The sequence below is a fragment of the Trichoderma camerunense genome, assembly GCF_050948025.1.
Source record: "Trichoderma camerunense strain CBS 138272 chromosome Unknown V8C40scaffold_4, whole genome shotgun sequence".
Lineage (NCBI taxonomy): Eukaryota > Fungi > Ascomycota > Sordariomycetes > Hypocreales > Hypocreaceae > Trichoderma > Trichoderma camerunense.
Window position 1 is genome coordinate 797762 of NW_028145366.1, and position 18500 is coordinate 816261.

The 18500-nt window shown below is 48.7% G+C and overlaps 6 protein-coding genes across 6 annotated transcripts; 3 read left to right on the forward strand and 3 right to left on the reverse strand.

Moving 5' to 3' along the window:
- Positions 1 to 2202: 2202 nt before the first annotated feature.
- V8C40DRAFT_237291 (glycoside hydrolase family 18 protein) lies at positions 2203 to 3552 on the forward strand. The gene has a single exon (XM_083214216.1). It carries the CDS (start codon positions 2355 to 2357, stop codon positions 3426 to 3428), a length of 1074 nt encoding a protein of 357 aa, XP_083076177.1. The 5' UTR covers positions 2203 to 2354; the 3' UTR covers positions 3429 to 3552.
- A 585-nt stretch (positions 3553 to 4137) lies between these two features.
- Positions 4138 to 5867, reverse strand: V8C40DRAFT_160049 (MBL fold metallo-hydrolase). Its single transcript, XM_083211441.1, has 2 exons — positions 5194 to 5867; positions 4138 to 5112 (listed from the first exon to the last, which is right to left on the reverse strand). Exons 1-2 carry the CDS (start codon positions 5395 to 5397, stop codon positions 4381 to 4383), a joined length of 936 nt encoding a protein of 311 aa, XP_083076178.1. The 5' UTR covers positions 5398 to 5867; the 3' UTR covers positions 4138 to 4380.
- A 13-nt stretch (positions 5868 to 5880) lies between these two features.
- V8C40DRAFT_160109 (phospholipase C/P1 nuclease domain-containing protein) lies at positions 5881 to 7888 on the reverse strand. The gene is made up of 2 exons (XM_083211444.1): positions 7280 to 7888; positions 5881 to 7189 (listed from the first exon to the last, which is right to left on the reverse strand). Exons 1-2 carry the CDS (start codon positions 7408 to 7410, stop codon positions 6286 to 6288), a joined length of 1035 nt encoding a protein of 344 aa, XP_083076179.1. The 5' UTR covers positions 7411 to 7888; the 3' UTR covers positions 5881 to 6285.
- A 773-nt stretch (positions 7889 to 8661) lies between these two features.
- V8C40DRAFT_160055 (uncharacterized protein) lies at positions 8662 to 9537 on the forward strand. The gene is made up of 2 exons (XM_083211442.1): positions 8662 to 9013; positions 9082 to 9537. The coding sequence occupies exon 2, from the start codon at positions 9082 to 9084 to the stop codon at positions 9385 to 9387; it is 306 nt and encodes a 101-aa protein (XP_083076180.1). The 5' UTR covers positions 8662 to 9013; the 3' UTR covers positions 9388 to 9537.
- On the reverse strand, positions 9447 to 10502 carry V8C40DRAFT_160081 (uncharacterized protein). Its single transcript, XM_083211443.1, has one exon. The coding sequence runs from the start codon at positions 10386 to 10388 to the stop codon at positions 9687 to 9689; it is 702 nt and encodes a 233-aa protein (XP_083076181.1). The 5' UTR covers positions 10389 to 10502; the 3' UTR covers positions 9447 to 9686.
- A 3342-nt stretch (positions 10503 to 13844) lies between these two features.
- V8C40DRAFT_273275 (MFS transporter) lies at positions 13845 to 18467 on the forward strand (the record flags this gene model as incomplete). Its single annotated transcript, XM_083220460.1, has 12 exons — positions 13845 to 13910; positions 13965 to 14382; positions 14448 to 14839; positions 14898 to 14969; positions 15044 to 15141; positions 15195 to 15279; positions 15333 to 15581; positions 15803 to 15851; positions 16165 to 16902; positions 16973 to 17076; positions 17154 to 17169; positions 17224 to 18467. The coding sequence occupies 12 exons, from the start codon at positions 13845 to 13847 to the stop codon at positions 18465 to 18467; spliced, it is 3531 nt and encodes a 1176-aa protein (XP_083076182.1).
- Positions 18468 to 18500: the final 33 nt, after the last annotated feature.

Genomic DNA, 18500 nt, shown 5'->3' on the forward strand with positions numbered 1-18500 from the left:
TACTAATCTGACACTGTCTAGTTGCTAACAACGGGTGCTGTGTCGAATGCAACTTGGCTCGGAGAAAGTGCACTCGGGTGAGTTGTAACCCCGCTGAGTGCGATTAAAAAGACTAACATGAGGTAGATTGGCTTCAAACCTCTCACGGATGAAACCGTCAATTTGATGATGAGACGGAAAGGCGCGTGTGTGCTTTTCACGAGTGAAGGGCGTACGGAGAAGACCAAGGCAGTAAGTAGAATGACCTATTTGATGGCCCCGCGCTTATATATTCGTGTGATACATGCAGATGCTCGACCTGATGCAATGTGATGCAATCGCATATATGGTGGACATGTGGAAATGTGGAATGTTTTTGGAGCTTCTGGACTCTCATGCGCAATCGACTGGCCCTGCGAAGAAGGTGACGAAGACGAAAAAGAAGAAGAAGGACGTGAATCCAAAGTCCGAGTCCAAAGAAGCAAGCATCGACAAAGAAGCAGGCATCGACAAAGAAGCAAGCCCCGCCAAAGAAGCAAGCCCCGTCAAAGAAGCAAGCATCAGTAAAGAAGCAAGCATCAGTAAAGAAGCAAGCATCAGTAAAGAAGCAAGCATCAGTAAAGAAGCAGACATTCACAATGAAGCAAGCATTGACAACGAAGCAAGCATCAGCAAAGAAACAAGCTCCGACAAAGAAACAAGCTCCGACAAAGAAGCAAGCCTCGACAAAGAAGCAGACGTTAACAAAGAAGCAGAATACGATCAAGAAGCTAGCATCAGCAAAGAAGCAGACATTGACAACGAAGCAAGTACCGATGAAGACGCAAGCACTGACGAAGACGCTTCAGGCGGTGCCTCGATTCTGTGATAGACTTCCCGGAGGCTCCTCTCACGACTTGGACATGACGCTTTTCTTTGGCCTTTGTTTATTTAGAGCGAGGATATGGTGGCAGAGTACGAGTTCATAGCGAGTGCGTTTTGTCTAGCGAACATTAAGGTAGTATGAATTCACATACCTAGCAGCTTACATGATATACGAAACCTTATCCATCTAGATGATGCCGATCTATGCGGTAGAGATAGTAGTAATCGATGATTAGCAGAGAGTTTGGAATATAGTGGATAAGCTAGCAAAAGATACCCGTGGACGAGACGAGGGTAACGATAGCAACCGATACATGTACTTGAAGGGCCAGGGGGATGAAGCGCGCTTCCTCTGCATCTCACTATGACACATATGTACATAGACAGCAACAGTAATGGTTGCCGAGATGCTGCAGACATGCACGAGTACCCACTCCGCTAATTAAACAAATATAGAAGGCTGTCAGGCCCTGCACGTGTTGTGTGTGCTTTGTCCCGCTGTCTTGTCACCTTTGACCGGATGCCTTGATTTTGCCAAAATAGGGTTATTGCTCTGCAGCTTTGCGCAGCCTATGAAGACTCCAGCATGCCTAATTGCGGAATCCTAGATTTGTTGATTTATTATTAGTGCAATGGCGCATCTGACTACTATGAGACAATAACATTATGGCGAAACTTTAATCCCCAGTTGTCTCAAAAGATGACGGACGGACAGGGGTTCGTGGCGCCCGTAATGATTAGATTTGCCTCATGCCACTCTCGGAAGCCAGATGCCGCCTTATCACAGATATAGCAAGGAAAACATCCAGGAATCTTAAAGAGTATCCGTTTCTGTGATGGAAACGGCTCTTGGCAGCCATATCCGTAAGTACGGCGCGTGTGGAATGGCGCTATCGTGGTGATGGAAACTTGTAGCCACGGCTAATTCGCCTGGAGGTTCGATAAGTGCTTGCTCTAGCGTGCGACCAAGACACAACCTTGGCAAAGAGACGCACCTATGAGATTCCAGCCATGGACGACCCCCGGCCAGGTCCCCGCTCCCGTGCCGACGGAACGGCCTTTGACTTTTAACATTTGACGCTTGGCGTGGCCGAGTCGGGAAGGTTGCATGAACCTGAGCGTTCCGAAGGGAGAAGCTGGCTTTGGGTCGAGGGCTCTTGATTATTGGGATTTCATGCGAGTGATGGCGCTGTGAGTGGGTTTTCGAGAGGGGGAGAAAGCAGGAGGAGGTTCTTGGCAGTCTAAAGGCCCGAATCTAAAACTAATTGCTGGCGGAAGTGAAGGCTGCCAAGTGAGAGGGAGCACGTGTAAGTTGAAAGCCCCCTCGATGTGATGTTGGGGCAGATTCAACCGGTAGTGGATGCATAAGAAAGAGAGAAAGGGAGTAGCAAGGATGATTGCACGTATATAAGTCGGTCCCCGTGCCGTCTTGGCGGTGGGAATCTGGAGGACGCCTTCATCTGCTTGTCTTATCCAGCCCCCCGAGCTTTGTTGGAGCCATCTGTCTCACGATGAAGTCGGTCCTTGTTTACCTCACGTCCGCGCTGGCGACTCTGTCGCTGGCCAGCCCCCTCAAGAACCTCCGGGCCGAGCCGACTGATCTGCCGCGTCTGATTGTCTACTTCCAGACGACTCACGACCAAAACAACAACCCCATCTCGATGCTGCCGCTCATCAACGAGAAGGGCATTGCGCTGACGCATCTGATTGTGTGCTCGTTCCACATCAACCAGGGCGGCGTCGTGCACCTCAACGACTTCCCGCCTGATGACCCTCACTTCTACACGCTGTGGAATGAGACCATCACGATGAAGCAGGCCGGTGTCAAGGTCATGGGCATGGTGGGTGGAGCTGCCGCCGGATCATTCAACACACAGACTCTGGACTCTACGGACTCGGCCACCTTTGAGCTTTACTACGGCCAGCTGCGCGATGTCATCACCAACTTCCAGCTCGAGGGCATGGATCTCGACGTTGAGCAGCCTATGAGCCTGGCTGGCATCACTCGCCTCATTGCCCGCCTCAGGGCGGACTTTGGCCCAGACTTCCTCATCACACTGGCACCTGTTGCGTCGGCGCTGGAGAACAGCTCCAACCTCTCCGGCTTCAACTACAACTCCCTGAGGGCTGCGCAGGCTTCCAACATTGACTGGTACAACACGCAGTTCTACAGCGGCTTTGGCAGCATGTCGACGACGAGCGACTATGACCGCATTGTTGCTAACGGCTACACGCCCGACACGGTTGTGGCAGGACAGCTGACAACCCCCGATGGAGGCGGTTGGATTCCCACGAGCAACCTCAACACCACCATCATCTCGCTGGTTAACGAGTACGGCCAGATTGGCGGTGTCATGGGCTGGGAGTACTTCAACAGCTTGCCCGGCGGCACGGCCGAGCCATGGGAGTGGGCGCAGATTGTGACTGAGATTCTGCGTCCCAACTTGGTGCCTGACTTGAAGATTACTCAGGAAGATGCGGACCGTCTGCAGACCGCTTATGCTGACAGCGTCAAGGCGACGGGTAAGGATAAGAGCTTCGTCAAGAAGCCGTCGGTGAATTACCATGCCATGGTCAACGCTTAGGCGTGAAAGCTGAGGCTATATATATGTATATACATTCATATGCTGGATACAATTGTTTATATATCTAGATGACTGCTAGCGAGATATCCATGAAGCAAGAATGAAATTGAAATGAAACCAAGATGCATAGACTTTTTTTTTCTTTTGGCCCATGAATGCAGTGATTGTGTACTGTAGTAATGAAGAATAGCCTGATGTCTTGGTTGGAATCAAGCATAATGTCTAAGTGTAACTAGGCGATCCAGTGATCGCCTTGCAGGGGGTCTCGCAGCGTGTAACCTTGCATATGCCGGGGTGGTCATCTGGGCGACGATCGAGGTAAGAATCGGGACGATCATGAGACGGTGTGATGCACTGGATCAAAACGGTGCAGATCTTTTGAGACATGCTTTTGGTCGGCGAGAGGGGTTGGTGAGAGGGCCATTGTTGAGGCATCTAGAGGCCATGCACATATGCATCTATAGCTTTCTTGAAACTGGAGAGAAAAACGAGGTGTGATTTATGTTATACAAGCACGCCGAGGTCGGAAAAAGTGAGACCGCAAAATAAATAAGTGTATATATTTAACGATATAACCACCTAGCTAGTCTATTAAACTAACGCAATATAAAAATAATATTAAGTAGTAGATAAATATAAATATAATAGCGGTTGCTAGAGAAATATATATATAGTAGCAGTTACTAGAGAAATATAACTATGGCAGCAGTTACTAAAGAAGTATAGATAGATATAATAGCAGTTACTAGAGAAATATAGATATAGTACTCCGTAGCAGATGCTTAAAGAGTTAGGATTTGTAGATGTAATATTTGAGGCGCGTGTGTTCGAAATCTTTTCAGTCTCGGGTTTTCTGTCCCCCGCTTGACAAGTACACTCAGTGATTACGCATGTCCTACATCAAACTATGTACTTTTTCTGCTCAACAGTCTTCCATCATTGACTCTCCATCTCACGCTATCATTGATTGCATCCTCTCTTGACGCATTGCATCCCACCATGCAGACTCCCGCCACCCGTTCAAGGACTCGGGATACTCAGGCATCTTCCCCTCCAGACTCGCATCGTGTGAAAGCGCCACAAATACAGTCTCGTCCTGATCTAGCTCTCTGAGCCTCTCGATGGACTTGATCGCCACAGCTGTGTCTGTATGCATGCTGGTTCCGCCAGGACATCCTGTGAGACTCATTTTTCGGCTGCCATTGAGCAGATTGCGATGATGACAACAGTCACCACCCAAGATAACCCATTCATCGGGCTTTGTCTGAGCCAATCCAATGACATGGCCTGGCAGATGGCCTGGAGTGTCAACAATGAAGAAACTGCCGTCGCCGAAGAAGTCATGAACTTGTGAGAAAGGACCCAGGGAAGTCCATTTGTCCTTCGTCCAGCTCAGCTCCGTGTAGTTTTCACGATCAAGGAGCGAACCCAGCATTGTAGAATTCGGGTTAGTAGGGTATGCGGGCAATGCAGCCTCTTTTGTTCCTGGCCCTGTGATGTAAGGAATATCGGGGAATGTCGAGGGGTCGCCAATGTGATCAAAGTGAATGTGGCTGAGCACGATGGCGCTGAGGGAGTCTGGCGAGATTGGACCCTCGGAAAGCAGATCGCGCGCATCTTTGGGGACATACGGCTCAAAAATGTGATCAATGGATCGATTAAGCGGCGGAATTACATCAAAATCCTAAAAGTTGGAGAGACAGTCAGCTCAAATCATGGATCTAATGACATACATGATATATGAAGACTTCAAATAAGGACGCACCTTTGGCATGCCAGCATCAAACAGAATATTCTTTCCCGACGGATGGCATATGAGGAAGCTATAGTCAGGAAAGCGGCTTCGTGCTTTCATAATATCATCGTCGCCGTCTTCGAACAGCCATTTGTCGGGCAAATGTACCCACCCCGTTCGAAGGGCGTAGACTTGGACGTTTTTGGAGGAGGCAAACGACGACAAGAGACCCATGATGTGAGAGGATAAAGAGGGGTTACTATTAAACAATTGGGTCAATCAGATGAGTGATGGAGTAAATTTACTGGACAACATGTTCGGATCTTGCTTTATTATATGATTCTCCAGAGTGCGTATCGTACGCGCGAGCCTCTACGAGCACCTCCGATTTCATTGCGGAGCCTGGAGCCGGACCGGACAAGTTCTCGACCCCGTAATCCCCGTTCGTCATTTGAAGCTATATTTATTAGTATATACCATTTCTCGGGGTTTTAGACCGTATTTTGGTTAAAAATGACAACGCCGCGGCTGCGAGCCCGCTTTGGACCGGATGCTGCTGGTATGCTGTGACAACTCGGCACCCTGTGACTCAAATCCTCCCGTCTCGGCGTGAAATGACTCCGACAAAGAAGCAAAAATAAGCAACAAATAGTTCTTGCGACAAATTTCGGACATGGATCAGAAGCGATTCGGACATGTTCAAGCATAGTCACGGAGTTTATAGATTAGGTTATACAGTTTCCATGGGAATGATTTGGTCTTTCTGACTGTCAGCGCGGATAGCGATGTGGCGTCACTTGCATTGGATTTAGTGCTGGTGAGTTGCGACAGGGTCTTGTCAGACGCTTACATGTACTTGACATTTTCTATATACTGCGTGATGCCCACCGATATTTTGCTGGTCTTCCTATAATGCCCTTTCGCTTGTCAGGTTAATGAAACACGTGAGCCCATGGAATATATCTGGCAGCGCGATTGATCTTGGCAACTTGACTATTTCAACTTTCTTGGTATTAACTATAGACTTATGACTTATTCAAGCCAGTTTCTATCCCTTTGAAGCACCCCATTTTTTAAACGACAATTCACATACGCCCCCAACTTTAAACTCATCAAACCACTTTAGTGCTTGTGCTCATGATCATGGGCGGTTCCGCAGCATGAACCACCCATAGCGGCTCTGGCAAGCTGAGCACGAGTAGCAGGACGAGCTGCGGGCAGCAGGTCTCGGCCCATGAGATCAGGCAGGGGAGAGGTATCGCGAGCCTCAACAGAGCCCTCCTCACGCTTGGCAATGTTGGAGGTGTAGACCATGTTGAGCCAGTTGGCCAGACGGTAACCGCCCTTTGCAATCTGCAGCTCGACGGTGTCGATGACGGAGTTGTAGTAGGTAGGGTACAGGTCGCCCTTTTGCAGGGCAGCAGCGCCGTTAGGCATGACGACAGTGCAGACGAAAGCGTTGGCATCGGTGGCCCAGCGAGTAGCAGTGGTGATGACATCGCTGACGGTGTCGCCCTTGATCCAGCTTGCTGCCTGGGACTTGTACGTTCCAGAGGTGATTTCGCTGATGAGCGTGTTGGCCCAGGTCTGAGCATCGGTCAGAGAGTCACCGCCGATGAGGGCCTCGGGGATGTAAGTGTCCCAGTCAGCGTGCAGGTTGTCGCTGTAGCCCTGGAAGGTGACGCTGATATCGTTGCCACCGACTTCGTAGGCCTCGTCGTGCAGGGGCTGTGTAATGTCGCCTAAAAAGTGGACGAGGAACTTGAGAGCCTCGGCGGTGTTGGCCGCGGAGAGGCGGCCGTCTCCAACTCGCTGGGTGTAGTTGGCTATGGCCGAGATGGAGCAGCCAGTACTGCCGCAGTCTCGGTCATAGTCGACGTTACATGAGGATGGGGGGTTGTCCTCAGCGTCGATGAAGTGGAAAGGAGCCGAGAACTTGCCAGCCGCAGTGGTGCGGTAGGTGTCAGCCCAAGAGGCGATGCTGGCCAGGTAAGAGCTGGAGGTGTCATTGAGAACTCCCTGGGCCCTGTTGTCTTTTGTCAGTATCTTTGTTCAACGTTCGATTTAATCATTAACACCAGTTTGCGCGACGACTTCATCGACATTGCACACTTACCATGATGCCGTGGCAGCGTTCAGATAGTGCTGCGCAACGTAGGCGACAGTTGCGTGGCCCAAGACTCCCCAAGCATTGGCGCCCTGGAGCGTAGCCAGAGTCACCAAGGCGACCTTTGACATGGAAGACATTGTTGTGATGATATTTTAGCTGGGCTTAGCTTTGCAGATCAGATGGATCTCCCCGAGGTCTTGGCAGATTCAGTGGCCACGAAGAAGGCCATCATCTTGGCAAGCCGGGCATCTGGTTTTATATCTTTTCATCATAGTCTCGTTTTTTCAGCTCTGCCAGCGTCAACAATATCATCCCCAATCTTTGCTCTCCCTTCTTCTCTCTTTGAGCCGTATCAGGAGCCCTATCTCGACCACGACTTATCCAGAACCGATCTCATGAGCTTCCCCGCGGCCTTGATGCCCGTTTCAGCAGGTCAACAGGATCGGCATTGCGCCTGGCCGGCGATTCGGCATCTAGCGGAGCTGCTTCGAGGGCGCGCATGTGCCGTCTTGATAGTGTGATAGGAGGATAGACGTGCGGGACTTTTGACTCCCTTGTGCTGCCCGATTTGGCTTCGGTCTGCGAAGTCTGTGTGTGTCTGAATGAACATAGACGAGCCGACACTAGCGGAGTATTTGGTGCAAGCAGGGCAACGAAGCGAGCCCTATTTCCCGGATATTTTAGATCTGGGTTGGATTCGATGGAAGATGCGGCAAGGCTAAGGTGGATGATTAATATACTCGTACATGAAAAATTGGCTGATGAAAATAGAGGTTGAGCCTATTGAAGGCCAGATTCGAGGCGCGTGTGATGGCTTCCCTGTTCTAGACATTTCGTCTGTGGGGGCGTCTCTTTGTGCTCACTTTTATAGAGGTCGGAGGACACTATAGTAGTTTGTGTGCAGATCTTGATGTTTATTTTGGTGCTTGAGTCGGGGAGATGCCTATAACAGCATAATGTGTTGCTGTCTAGATGTAACCAGGTGGTGGGCTAGCAGAATCTAGCATCCTATATTAGCAGCCAAGCCCGCCGCTGTTGTTTTGGTGCCGCTCCATCCACCGCTATTTAGAATGCTTGTGTAGGTTGATTGAACGTTATAAGAGACCACGGAGTACACACATTTTCTTTATATACGAAGCAACTATGTTTGTGTACTTGGACTGTCTTAACGCGTCTCCCAACTTGCTCAATACAACCTTTAATACGGGCCGGCCCGGGCTAGAGTGATCCTGCTGCTTGGTAACATTGAAGCCGGCCAACGCTGTGGACATCGTGCCCTTGTTGTGGCGGAATAACAATTCAAGTAGACGCTTAAGGCTAATTCAACCATACTACTCTAGACTCTGCTAGCTGGTGAGCCTAGATTCAACGGCTTTCTTATCTCTCAGAGCAAAAAGAGAAACGGCAAAATGGTGCCGTTTTACTCCGTTTTTGCCCCTCCCAGTTCTAGCCCTTGGACACGCGAGCCTCCACTATTCGCGTGCTTCACATGCTTCACATGCTGTGTACATGTAATCAAGCATTCTTAATGGAGTCGTCTCCCCGGCTCGGCATTGGGTACCAATTGGGCCTTTTCCCTGATGCAACCCCCTGCATCCTTCTCACACCACTTGCCGTTCTCCCCCCCGCTGAGCAATTGGGGGATCCTCTCAGCTTAACAGGCCCTCAGACTAACCCTTTCCATGTTCCATTCCAGCTGGCAATAGATTGCAAGAAAGACGCCCAATCTACGGAGATCAAGTAAGGCGTAGAATTTAGTGCTACAACCACTGGTGCTGATACAATCACATATTGACCTAATTCTGTAGATGTCCAACAAAATCACCGATGCTCGCCTGGAATGGCTAGAGGCGACAAAGCGGCGGAAAAGCTTGCTCCTCCAGCAGCTTGAAGAGGAAGAGAAGAAGATGGGGGGCGACAACAAGGACATTGTGTCCTCTTCGGCGGGTGGTGATGATGCCGCGGCGGCAGCACAACAAGACCCCGACAAGGCGCAGGACGCGCTCAACGAGCATCAATTGAACATTGACCGATTCAAGGAGGAGCTTGCGGCGATTGAAAAGGAGTTTGAGTCCTGGCAGGAAATGGGATTCAGCTTGCCCGCCTCCAAGTGAGGGCGGCACGGCGGTAACGGAAAAGTCAGCGCATTGGAGTGCTTGCTTGGAGCAGAACGTTTCGTCTGCTCTTCTTTTTTTCTTCTCTATACATATTTGCTCGCTTGTCGGGGATTCTTTTGCCTGCGCTTTCATGTTATCACGTATATCACGAATTAGATGACGAGACGATAAGTCAATGACAGCCAGCTTTCTATGCAAACAATCGGCGGAAACTACCGAAGATATATACATTATGGTGATATTCTCCCGACTCTCATTATTCTCTTTTCCTTTTGCATTTCTCATCTTGAACAGTATTAATTAGATGACATGCGAGCAATAGCCGCCGTCAGACCTTTGAGTGCATTGTTCATGCATGCTCCCTCCTCAATGACCTCTTGAATATTCTTTATGCAGCCGCTTGTACTGTGATACATGAACCCAATGGCATCCTTGTTGAACAGATCTTCGCCTAGTAGAGTCGTCAAAGAGACGTAGTCTTTGCACTCGAGGCCGCAGAAGCCATTCTCCACGTAACATGGCGCGTGCGACGCGAACGCTGCGGCGCTGATGCTCTTGCAGGTGGCATCGCTCGATGACACCACGGGAACGAGATTTCTCTGCAGGCAATTGATAGCGCCCGTCAGGAACTTTTGTCCACGGGGAGAAAAGCGATCGAGGTTACCGATGAACTTGTTGCAGATCTTGTGTCCGTAGTCGAGGGCGTACGAGTGTGAGTTTCCACCACAGGGCACTGAGGCCTCAACGCATTGTTTATAAAAGTCGCAGTTGTGAAGCGGAGGTTTTTGACAAGTGCTTGAGCACATCGGTGACGCGGATTCGGAACTGCAGATATTGTTTCGAAGTGACTGCTGAGACTCGACTTCCGACTCGAATTTGGGTTTGAACTGCAACTCAACCTCGATTGCAGTTGAGTTCTGATTCAATGCGTCATCACTGGCTCGACACACTTGCATTAACGTGAGACCGATGGCCACGAGGCTGTGAAGGGACTTCATGTTGGATAACAGCAACTACATGAAAGAGAAGATGAGGCATATACATGGGACAATGTGAAATTGACGGCAATATATATGTAGATAAGCCTCAGGGGTACCGTTGAGTAATATAACAAAACTGCAAACAGTTATACGACATACACAAGCATATTCATTAACTGGTACCTGTATTAGCAACGCAAGGTCAGCTCGTCCGGCATTGACCAGCTTCCCTACCCTTGGGATGAGGCTAAGACGAGGTTCGGGGAGATCCTTCCGTCCTGACGATCTCCACGAGATGAGAAGGCCATAGAACGATCACCGAAGGGATCTCCTGCGCCACGCATCGGGCGCTATTACTAAACGTATTACTCTGAATAGCAGGTAACCCTGGAGATATATGTTTCATAAGTAATAGGTCCCCAAATCCTTGCATCCTATACTTCGTATACGCTCTTGAGAGCGTATTTCTGGCTACCGACTTATGTAAACACGCTTTCCAACCGCTTGGCAACTCCAGCTCCCCACAATCTTACGTGTGAAAGCCGCACTTGGAAAGAATTCAGTTCGTCTATATGTGAATGGTGCCTTTCAACTTTCTATTAGAAAGAAATGAAAAGGAAGTAGAAGGGAAAGATTTGTTCGAGACAGAAAAGGAGGGCTTTGAGTCATACAGACGAATAGGGCATCATCGCTGGACTCAATTTCGCCCCATTTCGACGTCCCGTGAGGGAGAAGGATCAAGCCACCGCGATAGCGTCGGAGCGCGGAATGCGAGGTCCGAGTATAATTTGATCTTACCCTCTATTAATTTATTATTTATTAAAAGTAGCAAAACATTGAACTCTCCAGTAACCGTGCTCAACATCCTTGTAATGAAACAGTATCTTGATCTACTCTGGGCTACCCTACGATTAGGCTTGTTGTTGCGACCATAGAAGGCCTCTTATCTAACTTGTGATTGTTATCCATGAATAGATTATTTCCAAACCAGCGGAGAAATTGAGAAATGAATCAAGGGAACTTGGAGCTGTGAAGCTGAGAATAGAGTAGGATTTATCTCATTTTGGCGAATCATAAGCGCGACGTCGTATGTGAGACTAGAGCTGGAGGATTATTCACTGGCGCTGGCTTGGCGAGCAGAAGTAAGTTCTCTGTTGTTCACCGCCTTATATCTCTATCAAATTACCGTACGTAATGACAGTGTGCAATTTAAAGACTCCTCTATCACCGCGTACAACTTGTTCAACCGCCGCCTTCCTGGTCACTCGTTAATCTCAACATTGACATGAAGCTAAACAGAATGCCATGCGGTATCTTGCCAAATATTTAACAATAAATTTAAGCTTGTTGGTAAAAGAGGAGGGACGAACTAGCCATGAGATATTACTAAGGTTTACTACGGAGAGTTTCGTACCTGGAACCTATATGTCGTGGCAAGCTGATAGGTAAGTAGGTGATTATCTACCTGTATGTTAGAGTACGCCAACTTATGCACCCCGAAGTTCTATGCGATGCCGCTATCAGTAAGAGCGGCATTAGAATCTCCCGATGAGGGCAGAAAGTAGACACGGAAGAGGTTATTGGGGTTTGATGTGCCTGGAAATGTAGGTCTTAAAATAAGTACGATTTCAGATCTTGGCACTGCAGCCCTGGACAAAATGGCATTGCCCTACTCCGTATTAAGTTAAAGATAATGCTAAGGCTGGTGAATTAAACACAACTGATGCTTAGTTCTTGATTTAATTGGACGGATATATATTACTCTGTATGGTGCACTCCATGTTAAGAATGCCATTCAAGCGTCCTCTTTCCCACGGCCCAAAGAAGATACTGGCCGGTGAGGTAGGACGAATCATTTCCAAGGCCGAAGCCGCTGTTTTCATCTGGGGTATATCTCATGTTTCATTACTGATGTCCGTCATATACTGAATTTGCCTAGAATGAAGATTCGATATGCCTTTTTGTGGATCATCTCTTCCGTTGGTGAACTTGACGCACCCTGGCCCACCTGGAAAATTCACATCTCAGCATCTTAATGCGGTATTTCAAACAGTTAGATTAAAGTAGATAATTCGCTAACGGCCACAGACCAAAGTTCAGCAACATAGCCTCGAGTTGAAGCTCAAGTCTGAGTAAGGTTCTGTAATAAGATACCTTTTAACGATTAAGGAGTTGACAACAATTCAATGCGATGTTGAAGTATTTAGTACGGAACTAAACAAGGGGAGGTCAGAAAAAGCAAGACCGCAAATTGAATACGCACATACATTAAGTAATATAAGCACCTAAGCGACTGAGCACCTGAACTTTAGTATAAACATAGTAGCAGTTACTAAAAAAAAATATAAATATAACAGCAGTTAGTAGAAAAATATAAATATAATATTAGTTACTAGAAATATATAGATATAGTAGCAGTTATAAGAAAAAATTAAATATAGTAGTACTTAGTAGAAAATATAAATATAGTAGGGAAGTATAGATAGCTATAGCAGTTACTCCTTTTGTAGGCGTATGGTTTGACTCGGGGGTGTTCGAAATCTTCCCGGTCTCGATTTTTCTGTCCTCCGCTTGCTAAACCATTCAAATTAATCCTGTAAAAGCATTGTTTCACCAAGCGATTTCCTCTATAAGTTCCATCTTCTCAACTAGAGAAACCGTTGGGTCGAAATTAAAAGACAAAATAACTTGGGGGCTAGGTATGAGAAACACTCGCGACAAAGAACGTGGTCACAAATCAGATTTAAGCTAGGACAACATCAACATGCCGACTCCGCATCGTATTGCGGGCGAACGCCAGAGTGAGACGCCGAACAAGCCTCAGCTATTGTGGAGATCCATGGCTCGGCATATTAATGGACATAATGACAACTGGGCTCACAAATCCATTCGCGACCCGGGAACAGAAAAATATGTATCGGCGAACCATCCCGTAAATCTCAGCTTGTTTGACCGATCGGCTTGACGAGGCCGCTTAGACTATTGAATTGGAGTTTATGGAGCGAACGCAACTCTTTCCATGACATTAGACATGACCACGCGTAAACAGCTACTCCGCGTTCATCATTGGTCTAGATCTCGTCGTAATTCGGCATTAGAACATCTACAAACACGTGGTGGCTGCTTCTGTCGCTATCCAAGCGTTCCATTTCTCCCAGCCGTAAGCCCGTAGCGCAAACGTCCAGGTCAGCGATTGGCGCCACGTTATCGGCATCTCTCCGCCGACAGCGGCCCTATGGCGCCGATGTTCGCAAAAGGCGGACTGTTTCTTTAGGCTGTTGGAGATGCGGAGAAATCTGGGGTAGTTCCTGGGGAAGAGAAGAAGAGAATGCTATATGTACAACGGCTCGATCTCGAAATTGTTCAATCTGTGGGGTAATCGATCCATTGAGCGTCTTGGGTGTCACCATTCGCTGAAGGATTGCAATTCTTGAAGAACTTCCAAGCATATTCCATCAGCTTTTCGCAGCGAATATGGCGGCGGAGAAGGAAGACTTTGCCGGCGTCCACATGGACGAGGACGTTGAAGCAACCAAGGAGGTACGCAATTCAACACTCAGTTCTCTCGCCAGCCCTCTGCTAATACGACTATAGCATTTGTCTGATATCCGCGATGGATCATCATTGGCACACATTGACGCTGCTCGATCCAGGGCTTTGGTCCGGAAGCAAGACTTGAGGATCATTCCAATCACGGCAGGAATCTATCTTCTGTGCTACCTTGACAGATCAAACATTGGAAATGCAAAGGTCTTGAATGCGTCTACAGGCAATGACCTCTTAACCGAGACCCACATGACCAACTACCAGTACACAATCGCGCTCATGGTCTTTCTTATTGCGTACGCGATTTTTGAAGTTCCGTCCAACTATTTCCTCAAGAAGCTGAAGCCGAGCCGCTGGATTGCCTTTCTCATGTTTTCGTGGGGAACCATCACGATGTGCATTGCTGCGACACAGAACCACTCGTCAGTAACGGCAGTGCGATTCCTCCTCGGAGTTGTTGAAGCAGGTAAGTGGTGGATGTCTTTATGTTTTGAGAATAGTCGCGTACGGTTGCTAATGGCTCTCGTTAAGGATTATTCCCCGGCTTGGTCTACTACTTGACGTTCTGGTACCGCGTAGATGAACGATCGATTCGAGTTGCTGCTATCCTGGCATCCGCCACCCTGGCTGGCGCCTTTGGTGGCGCGATTGCTTTTGGTGTCGGTCATATGAACCAAGTGAGCGGCATCTCTGCTTGGCGCTGGCTCTTCATCATCGAGGGGGCCCCATCTGTGGCTTCTTCCCTGTTGGTCTGGTTCTTCCTCCCGGATTACCCTGAGACAGTATCATGGCTGTCGACTGAGGAGAAGGATTTTGCAGCTTTGCGACTCTCTGACCAGGGTTCTCATGGATCTGGCAAACCTCTAACGTGGGAGGAAGCCAAGTCTACACTCTTTGAATGGAGACTCTGGGCCCATTACTTTGTAAGAAAGTTTCTGTCATGCATTTGAAACGAATCACCGCTGACGACTGTTGTTCCAGATTTACTTTGGCATTTCTACTCCATTCTCGAGTTTGTCACTCTTCACGCCGTCCATTGTTGCTGGATTAGGAGTAAGCTTGATTCTCCCAATTCGTAAAGTTATGTCTATTTGAGAAGTAGGAACTGATAAACGACCTCTCATTAGTTTACGGATCTCAAGGCCCAGCTCATGACTGTGCCTCCCTACGCGGCCGCTTACGTTGTGACCTTGCTCGCTTCATGGTCTGGTGACCACTTCAACAAGTGAGTTGATGAAGACGCAATCGTATATCACTGAAATACTGACCATTGCCTAGGCGCGCCTTGCACTCGGCTGGATTTTCTCTTCTTGGAGCTGTAGGCTTCATTGCATCAGCTACACTTCCAGCTGATCACTTTGCAGTATGTTATGCTCGTCTTCTTGAATCACTGCCCCAGCTAACGTTACTGTCTAGTCTCGCTATGGCTGCCTCATTATCGCAACTTGCGGTTCATTTGCCTGCATTCCCCCGTTGCTGGGCTGGCTCTCCTCGAATTTGTATTCGACTGCTGCAATTGGTCTGGCTATTGCGCTCAACATTTCCATGGGAGCACCGGGTCAGATCGTCGGTGTGTGGATCTACAAAGCAGACGAGGCGAAGAAGGGGTATCCCACCGGACACTGGACCAATGCAGGCTTACTCCTCTTTGTGTCGGCTTCTTGTGTCGGCATGCACTGCTACTATGTGTGGCGCAACCGGAACGGTGGAGCAGGAAATGGCGTCTTCTTCAAGTACTAAGAAGCGCAATAGATATTCTAATCACTCGTTGTAATTGTAAATAGAATTGCAATTTCATTTAATTGCCAAGCTCGTCTTTGAACGCTCTCAAATATCAGATATTAGATGCCAATAGTGAAAGTATCTGTAGTTTTGTATGTGAACAGAGGCCGCGTTCGGATGCCCCTTGCCGCTGTGCGGAGATCGGACCGACAAGTCCTCAACATCAGCGGGCGGATAAAAAGCCGGGCTGGAGGGCGCGTTTTAGCAGCTAATTCCAGCCTACAGTGCCCTGTTCAGACCATCTCAGCAGCCCGAGGACGATATTGTTTTCTCCGAAGTTATCGGCCTGGCCCCTCCGAAGGTCCCAGTGACAATGTCAGACCAAGTGAGATGAGCGTCGACGCATCCCAGATTCAGGCGTGCGACCGCTGCCATCGGCGCAAGACAAGGTGCGATAAGACACGGCCGGAATGCAGTCCTTGCAAGAAGTCAAGGTCTGCATGTGTCTATTCTGAGAGGGTCAAAGAGCCCACATTTCCGCGAAGTCATGTCCAGACTCTTGAGCGCCGGATTCAGCAGCTTGAGGCGGCGAACAAGGCACTTACATCGGCCAATAAGGCCCATCGAACGGTCGCCCACAGAGCGACACGAGATGGGGAAGAGCGATCCAGCTCGCGGTCTTCTATCGCCAGCGATAACGAAGTTGCGAATGAGGTGACCTTTCTTTCTACTAGTGTTGGCGGTGATAGCCTTTTCCTAGGACCGACGAGTGGTATCATTCTTGCTAGTCTGGTGAGAGCCGGTGTCGCGGTCGATGTGGAAAGAGATGCACCAACCTCATCTGTATCTTCTGTGCCTCCTCACCGAAGTCCCGGAAGGACAGATTGGGACACTGGAGATCGTTCCCTTCCGGCGGAACAGCTTGCTCGGAGTCTTATCGAAGCATATCTGGCACACGATCATCTCAGCTACCCCTTTTTGCATCCGCGGGCGGTAAGGGCCGTGGTGGATGGCATCTATAGCGATGCGAGCTTTGAAAAGACGCACCCCTTTGAAATGTTCATGTTCCACATGATCTTGGCTATCGCTACATCTCAAGTATACAAGTTCAACTGGAGGGTCTTACCGGATGCAGAAACGCATCTTCAAAAGGCCACCGACTATCTCAATGCCGTGCTGTTCGAGGGCGGGCTACGGGCTTTGCAAGCCATGCTACTGCTCTGCCAGTTCCGGCTGAGCAATTCTACAAATCATGCTTCTGATAGTAAGTGAGCTCCAATGGGTCTTTTCCCTTGTTAAGGGAAACCATCTGTAACTAACAGCTCCATAATCAGGTCTCTGGCACATTGTTGGTATTGCGGTGCGCATGTGTTTCGAGCTCGGTCTACATCGCGAGGCCACGTACCGGACGGCTGGCTCAAGACGTGATGCTACCGATGTATCATTTCTATCACCCAAATATGAGGAAAACGAAGTTCGTCGAAGGTGTTTCTGGAGCGTTTATGCTCTCGACAGGTAAGCCCTTCTGAATGTCGCGTGACTATACAGAACATCTGCTAACTAGGATATCATCGATGTTATAGAGTTATATCGGTTACACTAGGACGCCCATTGGCTATTTGTGTTGAAGATATCGACGTTGAACTCCCGACCGATGACTTTGAAGAAACAGCGAGCGTATCTACTCTGAGTCCGGGAAGTGACCGGGACTCTTCACAGATCCCGTCAAGATATCGCACGGCTATCTTTGTTCATATTGTGCGCTATCGTGATATATGCGGTCGGTGCCTCACTTCGCTGCATCGCGGCGTCAAAGGCGGTATTCAATCTTCAGCAGACTTTTACCAGAAGCGTGATCAGCTTGCCACCGAATTGAACGCATGGCGAGCAGAAACAAATCGTCTCAATACTCCGGATATGGACTTGTCAACTCCTCTTGCCGAGGCCCGATCTAGTTTTCGATCAAAAGCTTGGTATGAGCTTCTATACCATAACGGTGTTCTACTCCTCTACCGTCCGTCAGCTTTCACAGTCTCGGATGGACGAGATGGGTCTAATTTACAGCACGTCTTTTCAGCAGCAAGGCAGTCGATTACACTCTACGCCTATCTATTCCGATCGCGCAAGATCAATTTCTCTTGGATGGTGCTTCATGCAGTTTTCATGGCCGGGATATCCTACATATATGCCTTGAGTCGACATTTTCGAGAAAAGAGGCGTCGCCGTAATGGCGGGGAGGCCGATGGCAATCGATTCCAGCTGCTTCAGGAGCCGACCATTGTTGAGATTGTCAATGACTGTCGAGCATGCTCAAATGTCATTGTTGGCGTTTCTGAGAGGTGTAATTCCCAAAAGAACTGCCATGAAGTATTTGACCGTCTCAGCGATGCTCTTGTCGAGGATGCAGTGGAAGCACTTTCACATACTCGCCAATCTGGCTCCCTAACCGCTCGACAAGACAACCATTCAGCTATGATAGCTATGCAATCTTCAAGTCAAACTCCAAGTAATGATATCAATATGCAAAATAGTCTTGTTTCTGAGCCTACCTTGACGGGAGTAGGATCTAACGGCGGCTATCACTCTCGTGAGACGGCTTTCACGGGGCTCAGTGACAATGGCTTACAAGAGGACAGTGGAAGGCAGGCATTCAGCCTCGGGACGCCTCTGGCAGCCGATAATGCTCTCCGAGACTGTTTACCCGAGCTTCAAAGGATGTATAATATGCCATGGGGAGATGATGCTATCTTGCAGCTCAGCAATGACTGGCTGGGTGAAATCGGGGGCTACGACAGGTTCATGGGTAATGAATGGGGCATGGATCAATAAATTTGTACAAAAGCATGTATTTGGCATTTGGCA